The sequence below is a fragment of the Cotesia typhae genome, unplaced genomic scaffold, assembly GCF_013202065.1.
Source record: "Cotesia typhae breed Kobodo isofemale line unplaced genomic scaffold, CoteBio_Ctyphae contig_123, whole genome shotgun sequence".
Taxonomy (NCBI): Eukaryota; Metazoa; Arthropoda; class Insecta; order Hymenoptera; family Braconidae; genus Cotesia; species Cotesia typhae.
Window position 1 is genome coordinate 2329129 of NW_027423715.1, and position 10765 is coordinate 2339893.

At 28.0% G+C, this 10765-nt stretch overlaps 2 protein-coding genes and 1 long non-coding RNA gene across 3 annotated transcripts; 1 reads left to right on the top strand and 2 right to left on the bottom strand.

Moving 5' to 3' along the window:
• Nucleotides 1-179: 179 nt before the first annotated feature.
• LOC141534078 (galectin-6) lies at nucleotides 180-3153 on the bottom strand. The gene is made up of 7 exons (XM_074253221.1): nucleotides 2897-3153; nucleotides 2447-2532; nucleotides 1994-2204; nucleotides 1473-1667; nucleotides 1328-1413; nucleotides 1051-1245; nucleotides 180-730 (listed from the first exon to the last, which is right to left on the bottom strand). Exons 1-7 carry the CDS (start codon nucleotides 2957-2959, stop codon nucleotides 568-570), a joined length of 999 nt encoding a protein of 332 aa, XP_074109322.1. The 5' UTR covers nucleotides 2960-3153; the 3' UTR covers nucleotides 180-567.
• Nucleotides 1268-2563, top strand: LOC141534086 (uncharacterized). Its single transcript, XR_012480370.1, has 3 exons — nucleotides 1268-1406; nucleotides 1475-1628; nucleotides 2423-2563. It is a non-coding gene; the product is annotated as an uncharacterized LOC141534086 (long non-coding RNA).
• Nucleotides 3154-3915: 762 nt separating the features above from the next.
• On the bottom strand, nucleotides 3916-10262 carry Glyp (glycogen phosphorylase). Its single transcript, XM_074254247.1, has 4 exons — nucleotides 9908-10262; nucleotides 8159-8260; nucleotides 5852-7555; nucleotides 3916-5361 (listed from the first exon to the last, which is right to left on the bottom strand). Exons 1-4 carry the CDS (start codon nucleotides 10148-10150, stop codon nucleotides 4876-4878), a joined length of 2535 nt encoding a protein of 844 aa, XP_074110348.1. The 5' UTR covers nucleotides 10151-10262; the 3' UTR covers nucleotides 3916-4875.
• Between the last annotated feature and the right edge of the window lie 503 nt (nucleotides 10263-10765).

Genomic DNA, 10765 nt, shown 5'->3' on the forward strand with positions numbered 1-10765 from the left:
ATATATATATATATATATATATATATATATATATATATATATATATATATATATATATATATATATTTAATACATAATAGATAAATTGTTACAAAATTAAAGATTATATATATTTGCCTCTTCTATTTAACATCAGTTCTTTTTTTCTACGTCTATTGGTTTAAAAAAAAAAATTCACATATATTTATATTTATAAATTTATAAATATTAGTGAGTGTATAATTTTAATCGAAGTAAAATTAAGAAACAAATGGAAGACGGGCAATTTTTATGCAATGGAAGATTAAAAAAATATACAATAAAAAAAAAAGTACTTCACGCAACGTTGAAGATTAGAAACTTGACAAAGGCTTGACTTGATAATTAAATAAATCCATATAAAAATAGCCCGTTCCTCCACTTGTCTTCTCTTTACTTTTTTTTTGTCTTCTCTTTACTTATTTTTTGATTTGCAATTTAGCTATAGCTCATTTTTCTTCCTTTTATATTTAATGTTATATTATGTAATATTATATTATACTAAAAATTAAATCTCATGATGATGGATCGTCTCAGTGTTGGCTAAGGCTATTCGCAGGCTTCTTCTGGATTTTTGACTGCCAGCTCGTAGAGAACTATGTCGCCAGTTATTAGCAGGGTGTCGACGATCGTGGGATCCACTCGGTGCTTGAATTCTCCGATTATTTTATTGTTCAGCCAGATTACGTAGCCGTCATACTCACAGCGGATTCTAGACAGAAAGAAGAAATATTAAATAGATAGTATCTTTTATAGAATTTTATTTCTAAGTATTAAAAAATTTATTTTATTTTATTTTGGTTATAAAATACTTTAAGATAAAATAATTGTTGATTCATTAAAAATTTGTTAGATAAAATTATTGTAATTAATTCTTTAAAAAATATATATGTAGACTTTTATTGAAAATATTTTTAATTTTAGAATTTTAAAATATTTTTAGTAATTTTTCAATTTTATAAGTTTTAAATAATAATTACAAATGTTTAAATTAAAATATTAATAATAGATAAAATGTAGGTAAATATTTACGTTAGAAGAAATTCTCTACCAGGCGCCCAAGATAAATGTCCTTCGTGTCGTTCCTCGTGACCCCAAGAGCCAGCTTTCCAACAATTCATTACAACGAACGGTGAACGGTTTCCATGGTAAAAACGCGGATTTAAATGTAAAGCAATATCTGGATGCGGATACATCAATGGACTAGACTGGAGATTAACATAAAATCTAAAAGGAAGAAGAAATTTATTATTATTATTATTATTTTTTTTTTATAATAATAATAATAAATGTAAAAAATTAAACTTACGATTGAGGTAGAAGTTTCAGGCGACCTTTTATGAATATTCGCGTCCCGTGGTTAAAGTCTTGGATAAATATTGTCGAAGGTACTTTCTAGAATTTAAATTATTGATAATTGATGTTTGATGATTTACAAATTCAATTGTACTTACAGGTTTAGTAAGAGGTCCTTGGTCCGTCAGTTCAAGCTTAAGTGTTGATTTAATGATCTTCGGGTCAGGATATATGTAAAGTCTTTTCAACCGAATCCGGATATCTTCCACGTCACCGTCGTACTCGAAGTCTGTTATTGATTCTAATGGCAATCGGTATGTAAATGTACAAAAATGTTCGCCATTTATGGATACCTGTCAAAATAATAAATAATTAAAATTAATATGAATATTAATGATACTGAAATTTGATATTTTTTTTAAATTTTATTACAAATTATTTAAAAAAAAATTTTTTAGATTTTTATAATAAATAAATTTCTATCAAAAAATTTTAATAATTAAATTTCAAATCTAGAAAATAAAAAAAATTACAAGTGCAACTTTTTAAAAAAAATTTTTTAATGTCAGCTGATTTCTGGATTATTAATTTAATTAATTTAATTATTATAAAAGTCCAAAAAATTTTAACAAATATGTTTTAATTTAAAGATTATAAATATAAATATATAAAAACTTACATAAAATTCCTTGTAAGAACAAAAAATGACCAAATGAAAATATGAATTCCGCTGTAATAAACCGCTACATGAAGTAAATGGCGAACATGTTTCTTCTTCATTCCAATAGCCTTTTATTTTTGAATTTCTCACGATATACCCTCTGTCTAACCGCGGATTTAAATGAAATGCAATATTTCCAGTTGCGCGACATGTTAAATTAACAGCGAACCTACAAAAAATTTAAATAAATAATAATTTTAAAACTTTATTAAAAAATTCACCGCATTTTAGTTTCATTTATTTTTAAAATTATAATTATACAACACGATCGTCTTTTTAAAATTGCACCTAGAAAAATAGACTTTCATTTGTTAATTATAATATATTTTTATTTTTATTTTTATTAAAACCAAGTTTTGCGACTTTGAAGTTTTGTTTTTGTTCTAGGTTACGTCCAAATAAATAATTTACCGTGTAGCGTAATTGGGAACATATCCAATAGCAATAATCGCAGACGTCGGCTCAAGCTGAATCGGACTCACCGGATTGGATGTGTTCTAAAAAGGATTATAATTAATTAATAAGTTTTATTATTTTTTAAAGAAGAAATAAAATTAATTAGGTTAATAAAATATTAATACACAATATATTGTCGTTAGTGTTGTGATAAAAATCCGCGACATCAGATCATGACGCGCGGGTTATTTGAAAACAATGCGCAGTAAGACATGCGCAGTAGAATAATAAAGTGACGCGCGCAATCTTTACAGTCTGACAAAGAAAACTTTTCTACCACCAGATTTATTTGTTTATTTCATTAATTATTAATTATTCATTAGTTTTAATTACTTTGTTTTTAATTTTATTTTTAAGATTTTAAATGTTCATACTTTTAAATTAGTAACAATAATAATTACTCACTATGGACACTGTTTCTTCGTCAAATAAGATGAAGTTCTCCAAAGCGGTATCTCTGTTCGACATACTGATCCTCGGTCAGTACTCACAGTTATTATTTTTCAACATACACCAAGTTGCACACTTATTTGTTGGCAGAACGTGAGAGTTGTAGGTAATGTTATATTCTAGCTCTACCAGACCGGAGTAACTAATGTATTTATTTCATTTAATATAATATGTATTCTATTGATTCTTATTTTATTTTACAGCTGTGCACTTAGCCAACAAATAATGACAATATTTTATGTCAAGAGTTATTTTATTTCAGATCTTATATGTAGCAAATAATACGTTAAGACTTGATAATAGCAGATAATAAATGATGACTCATCATTGTTATTAACACAATTATTTAATTGTTAATTTAATTGATTTTTTTGAAAAAATATATTGCAAAAATTTTCATGACAGAAAATTATTTTTTTTTAAAATTGCATTTAGAATTTTTTAGAGTGTTTAAAGATGGAATTTTTTAAATAAATTTTTTTTGTTGTAATTTATTAAGTGAAAAATTTTAATTATTATAATTTTTTTATTTTTTTTTTTTTTTTATTGAATAAATTTGCTCCGAAAAATTATTTCTGAAAAATTTCATTTTTTAATTTTCTAAATGTCAATTTTTTTTTTTTTTTTTTTTTTTGCCATAATTTATTTATTAAAAAATTTTTTTAAATTAATTATTATCTGCTAAATTGATTCTCATAAAATTAAAAAAAAATTTTACAACTTCTGATTTTAAAAATTTTATAAAGAATTTTTTTAATTCAATTTTATTCATGTGAAGAAATAAAAATTTTTAGTGGTAATTTCTATTCTATAAATTATATAATAAAATAAAAATGAAAGGTATTGATTTTTTACTTTGACCTTGCAAAAGTAATATTTTAACGTCCTACATAATTTATAACCGGAGAAAATTAATAAAACTAACAATATTTACCCGAGAAAAAAAATTTACATACATAATTAAATACAACAAATTATTGATTTAACATTGCATATATTTTTGTCAGATGTCAATCGAATTACAAAGCTTACACATAAGCGATTAACATGAATATATATAATATTTCATTTCACAAAACATATATATTTCTCAAGTTTCAAATAACTGATTAAATCACTATTTTTCCACCAAAAATAGATAAACAATTATTTGAACTTTACATATTCATTGCTATAATTAATTATTATTGATAATGATAACTGTGAAGATAAATTTCATTTATATAAAACATTTCCAAAGAACACGTATATAAATACTTATATAATATATAAACTTTGGTATATATGTCAAAAGTATCGCAATATGTTAGTGTATATGTATATAATAATTAACAAGTCTTTTATTTTTAAAAGTTCCATTAAAAATATTGTTTTCGTTGTAGGCTGTATAGTGAATATGGCATTTAATAATAAAATTAGCCGACATTTTTGATTTTTTGATTTTGCCTAAAAAGGCGATTTTTAAATTTAAAAAAAAAAAAAAAAAAAAAAAAAAAAAAAAAAAAACTACTGTATGAATTATTTTGAAATTTTAAGGGTATATTCATACATATTTTGAGAATACACAGTAAAATTTTTGAAGAAAAATATTATATATTTTTGTAATGAATTTTCTAACAAAAAAAAAAATTCTAAAAATTTTTAAATGCCGGCTAACTTAATTTTCATATTTAATATTTATCAATATTTAATAGGACAAACGTATTTTCCAATCGTAATATTGAGAGTCTCGTTATCTTGTTTGTCTCAGTAATTTCAATAATTAAATAAAATTTTCTTAATCAATTAATGTCATGTCATTTTTGTGCGATTTAAATCTTTCATTTTCATAAATAGTTTTCAACAATTACAAACTAACAAATAACATTAAATATATGATAAGTATTTCATTAATTAATTAAATAAAATTAATTATTTTTTTTTTTTTTACAGACTTATATGTCTCGTGGCTCATGTGGATCTGGCAGTGGTTTCCACGAGGGTTCAACACCCCAAATTTCCCGAGCGTACTCGTCGATAGTGCGGTCTGACGAGAATTTCCCTGAAGAAGCGATATTGTTGATGGACATCTCGGCCCACTTGACGGGGTCCTTGTAAGCCTGGTTGACTTGTTCCTGGGCCTTGATATAGGCTTCGTAGTCAGCTAGCAGGTAGAACCTGTCCCACTTCATCAGGACGTCGGTTATTTGCTTGAACTCATCTGGGTTGTTGGGACTGAAGAATCCGTTGGATATTTGGTCGATACACTGTTTCGCTTCGGGTAATTTGTTGTAGTACTCCCATGCGTTGTAGCCGCGTTTTTTCAATTCCTCAACCTCATCGACAGTCATTCCGAAAATGAAGATATTTTCGTTGCCCATTTCTTCAGCCATTTCTACGTTAGCGCCGTCTAGGGTTCCTATTGTTAATGCGCCGTTTAACTGAAATTTTTTTTATTAATTAGTATTTTTTTTATTTTTCTTTAAGTTTAAAAGTAATTGTTTAATTATTTAAAAAAATCTTTTTTTATATTAAAATTCAAGTATAGAAATTTAATATCAATAATTAAAAATTTGCACAATAACAATTATTAAAAAATAAATGAATAAAAATCATTCCACTTGTAGAAAAATTTTTTTTTGGAAAAAATAGGCATTTTTCTGACGAAATTAATTTGTTGAAAATTTTATTTCTTCAGCGGCCTTCAGCTGAGAAAAAAAAATTGTTTAAAATTTTCAACAAATTAATTTCTTATTAAATTGTTCATTTTATTTTCTCTCAGTGGAGTTAGTAATGAATTTATAACTATCTTTTTTAATTTAAATTATTGCTGTCTATATTTTAAATTTAAAAAAATTAAAAAATTGATCTTTAAAAAATTTTTCTAACTATCAAAAAAAATTTTCCTTGTTTATAAAAACTAAAACTCACCATAAATTTCATGTTACCAGTTCCAGAAGCCTCAGTACCAGCGGTAGAAATCTGTTCGCTCAAATCAGCAGCAGGAATAATTTTCTCCGCCAAAGTAACTCTATAATTCTCCAAGAAGATAACCTTCAACTTATCCCCAATAATGGGATCATTATTAACGACCTGCGCAACGCTGCAAATGAGTTTAATAATTTTCTTAGCCAACATATACCCAGGAGCAGCTTTACCACCGATCATGACCGTTCTTGGAACAAACGGCGCCGAGGGATTCTTCTTAATACGATTATACATCGTAATAATATGCAGACAATTAAGCAGCTGTCTCTTATACTCATGGATCCTTTTGACCTGTATATCAAAGACCGAAGCCGGGTTGACTTTAACCCCGTAGTCTTTCTCCAGCATTTCAGCAAGCCTGAGCTTGTTCTCCTGCTTGACCTTCATAACATTCCTCTGGAAATTGGCATCCTTGGCCCATTTCTTAAGCTGAGCCAGTTGGTCCAAGTGTACCGTCCACTCGCTGCCGATTTTCTCCTCAATTAAATCTGAGAGATTAGGATTGCAGAGCAGCAACCACCTTCTGGGAGTGATTCCGTTGGTCTTGTTCTGGAACTTCTCGGGGTGCATTTCGTAGAAATCGCGGAAGAGGTCGCTCTTCAATATGTCTGAGTGGATTCTGGCGACGCCGTTGATGGCATGGCTGCCAATAATTGAAAGATGCGCCATGTTAATTCTTTTCTCTCCGTCTTCTTCAACTAAGGACATTCTCCTGAGTCTGTCCAGGTCGCCGGGGTACTTGGCGCCCACTTCTTGCAAGTGAAGGAAGTTAATGTGGTAAATAATCTGCAGATGTCGCGGCAGGATGCTCTCAAGCAAAGAAACCGGCCACCTTTCCAACGCTTCTGGCAGAACAGTGTGATTTGTGTACGCGCAAGTCCGCTTGGTGATGTCCCAAGCCTTGTCCCAGGGAAGACGCTCAACATCAACGAGAATCCTCATCAACTCTGGAATTGCTAAGGAAGGATGAGTGTCGTTCAGTTGAATAGCTACTTTGTCAGGGAAATGCTCAAAATCGGTCCGGTGATGATCGCGAGATCCAAATTTACTCGACTTGTACCTTCGAACTATATCCTGGAGGGTTGCTGCGACCATGAAGTACTCCTGCTTCAATCTCAGCTCTTTTCCTTCGAAGAAATTATCATTGGGGTACAGCACTCGGGTGATATTCTCCGCCAAGTTCCGGTCAAAGACTGCCTGGATGTAGTCTCCGTCGTTGAAGAACTTCAGGTCGAACTCGATTGGCGATTTAGCTGACCACAGTCGCAGGGTGTTCACCACGTTGTTCTTGTATCCCGGAATCGGGTTGTCGTACGGCATCGCGAATACTACCTGGGTGTTGACCCATTTGCTACCCTCCGGGGTGTCGATCACGTGGCCGTAGAAATTTACTGGCAACATAAACTCCGGGCGAGCTTTCTCCCAAGGATTTCCGTACCGCAACCAGTCGTCAGGTTCTTCTACTTGCTCGCCGTTTCGAATTTTTTGCGCGAATATTCCGTACTCGTACCGGAGACCGTAACCGTAAGCTGCTAGACCTAAAGTTGCCATGCTGTCCAGGAAACATGCTGCCAAACGACCCAGACCGCCGTTTCCTAGACCCGCGTCTTCTTCCAATTCTTCTAGCTCTTCTATGTCCAGACCCATCTGGAAATTTTTTAGAATTAAAAAATTGTTTTTAAATATATAAGTTCATCCCGATGTTACACTCATCAAGAGCTTTCATTTGAGTACCCACATGCATTTTTATATATTTTTCATATATTCATATATATAATATATATATAATATATAAATATATGAAAAATTGATGTGGGTACTCAAATGAAAGGTCTCAATGAGTGTAATTTCGGAGTGAGCTTATATTTTTAAAAATGTCAATATTTCTCAAGATATTCATTAAAATACCCTGTACTCTCTTAATAATATAAATTATTTTTAATTTACTTAATCAACAAACGGTCAAATATCTGTTGATTTCAGTGACAAAAAAATAATTTAAAGTCAGATATCAGACAATTTATCAATTAAAGATAAATAAATAAATAAATAAATACAGAAGAAATACCAATAAATTATCATAACTTTTAATGTTATTACGCAAAAGAACAATCTTAAAATCAATTGTGTAAATATTGAAAGTAAGTCAATCATATTAATTCAAACTTTCACTTTCAGAAAATTCTTCTCGAATTTCCCACAGCATATATTTATAAAGAATAAATTTTAAATTCTAGCATTGATAGTTACTTGATACATTGCTTCATCACAAGCTCCTTGGATCCCTAAATTAATCATCGTGTTTTGCAGAGTTCGGCCCATGTAATACTCCAGCGATAAGTAATAAACCCGCTGAAAAAAATGAATTTATAAAAATATTGTGATTATAATTATTTAATTATTAATTATTAATAATTTTTAATTTACTACTGAAGAAGACTAAACAAATTTTAATTAAGAGATAACTCTTTTTAGGTAACAAACATGTTTACATTCTTCTTAATCTCATCTTTCGTAATTCTATATTTATACTCAACAGCAATAACAATAATAATAATGTAACTAGATGAACGAGATGTCATAACATTAACGAATTCATCATGCCGTGGAAGAAATAAACCCGATCTCGTTTACGTTACGTTGGAAATTTTTCCGTTGGCCAAAATAAATTAAATGGGAAAAATTCCAATAGCTCTTGACATTGGTTGGCATAGAACGCATGCTCAGATGCCAATTTTATACCAAATCATTATTTTTCTTGCTCAACTTTTTTTATTATTTTATTTTTTTATTTTTGTAACTTTTGGCTATCTAAAAAATATTTACCTTTCAACATTCAGTACAAAAAATTATTTGTAGTAAATTACATCATATTTCTTATGAAGAAGAAATAGAAAAAAATCTTTAAAAAAAAAAAATAACTATTTTTATACTAAAATTTTTTGTCTTAATTTTTTTCAAGCCAAAAAAAAATTACTAAAAATTTTCTACTGATAAAAATTGAATTTTTTTTTTTTTTAATTTATGTAATAATAATTTTTAAGATTTAAAATTTATTGAAGAAATTTTGGTAAATTTTTTTCTAACTTAAATAAATTTTAATTTAAGATTTTTAGTAATTATTTAATTAAAAACTTTACAATTTAATTATTTAATTTTTTTTAATAATTAAATTAAAGCAGAAAACTATTTTTAAAAAATTTCACTTCAAGTTTTTGAAGTTTTTTACAAGTGACATTTTTTAAAAACTTTTTTTGGAATAATTTTTTCATTAAAAAAAAATTCTAAAAATTTTTAAATGTCTCTTAACTTAATTTTCATATACTTAAGTAAGCTGACAGCTGTCAATATTTTAAATTTTTATAATAAATTAATTCCAAAAAAAAAAAAAATGTTTAAAAAAATTTCCACTCATAGTTTTTTTTTTTAATTTTCACATGTGGAATTTTTTAATTAAATTATTTTATGACATTAAAGTTAGCTGTCACTTGACAAAATTTTTTTATTTTTTATTTTTTTTTTGGAGCAAATAATTTTGCTCCAAAAAATTGCATTTGTAGTTTTTTAAAATTTCTAAATGTCAATTTTTTTTTACAAAAATTCTTGAAATTATAAACGATCTGCTAAGTTAATTTTCATAGTTTTTTTTTTTTTTATAAAAATTGAATTATTATAAAATTTTAAAAAAATTTCTAATGTCAGTTAATTTAATAATTTTCCACCAAAAGAAGAAATAATAATAAAACAAATAAAATAAGAGCTTAAATTGAAATTGTAATATTTAAATGTCTGAGGCGCTAAACGACGTTGTTGATTATCTCTATTAAATTGGGAACAAGGTCGTATTATTGATGTCTTTAAATAACAATTCATTTTTGATTTAATCAAATGAAATAAAAAAAAAAATGATCTAAGTAAATAAAAAAATCAGTGTTAGTTTATTTTATTAATCAGCTGATTGAAAAATAAATTATGTAATTTAATGTAAATTAAAAATACCTTTGGATCTTTTTCATAATAATATTGCTGTGTACGAATCCACCTAGAGACAAGATTGTCCTTAACGCTGTGCGCGAGAGCAAAAAAATAATCCCTTGAGGTCGCAACATTTCGGTCTTTAACCAGAGTGTAGTGAAGATGTCTATTAAATGTTTTTTTAAAATTTCCGACGTTTTCAACGTCTACGATGCCTCTCACCGAGATCTGCTTCCTCTTTTCACGGTCCACGTCGTGCACAGACATCTTTAGTTGTCTCTTGTGAGTTGTGTTTACCTGAGAGTTAAGTGTAGTGCCGGAATCCGTGAACTCGCGAGCACGGATTAAACAAAACTGTTACTGAGTTACTGAGAGTAAGTGTGATCTCGAAAATTCAAGACCCGAGTTTCAATGATTATAGGATGGTCACCTTGTCGCCTGGCTCAAGGTCACGCATGCGTAATGTGAGGGTATCTCGGAAGTATTCGTGGATCTTGACGCTGTAAAGTTTCACACCCAAAGACTGAAGATTAAGCTCTGAATTTTGTACTCGGAGGGAAGACTATTCTTTTGATGGAAGAACTGTAAGTACTTTTACGGAGATTACCGAAATATCATTTGGGAAAAATTAATATTTTTTGATATTAAAATCAGCTGACATTTTATGAAAATTAATTTAGCAAATATTTGACAAATTTAAGAAATTTTTTGACAAATAAATTATTTAAAAAATTGACATGTAAAAATTTTAATAAATTAATTTAATTAATTTTTATTAAATGTCAGCTGATGGAAAATAAATATTTTTTAATACTAAAATCAGCTGACATTTTATGAAAATTAATTTAGCAAATATTTGACAATTTTAAGAAATTTTTTGAC

What these genes read in the sequence shown, in the direction of transcription:
- Glyp (XM_074254247.1), bottom strand. Translation starts at nt 10,150, where the DNA reads ATGTCTGTGCACGACGTGGACCGTGAAAAGAGGAAGCAGATCTCGGTG. An exon ending in GTGATGAAGCAATGTATCAA is followed by an intron (nt 7,556 to 8,158) that starts GTAACTATCAAT and finishes AAAAATTTCCAG; the next exon opens with ATGGGTCTGGACATAGAAGA. An exon ending in CTGGTAACATGAAATTTATG is followed by an intron (nt 5,362 to 5,851) that starts GTGAGTTTTAGT and finishes AAAAAATTTCAG; the next exon opens with TTAAACGGCGCATTAACAAT.
- LOC141534078 (XM_074253221.1), bottom strand. Translation starts at nt 2,959, where the DNA reads ATGTCGAACAGAGATACCGCTTTGGAGAACTTCATCTTATTTGACGAA. An exon ending in ACGAAGAAACAGTGTCCATA is followed by an intron (nt 2,533 to 2,896) that starts GTGAGTAATTAT and finishes AATCCTTTTTAG; the next exon opens with AACACATCCAATCCGGTGAG. An exon ending in GGTAGAGAATTTCTTCTAAC is followed by an intron (nt 731 to 1,050) that starts GTAAATATTTAC and finishes CTTTCTGTCTAG; the next exon opens with AATCCGCTGTGAGTATGACG.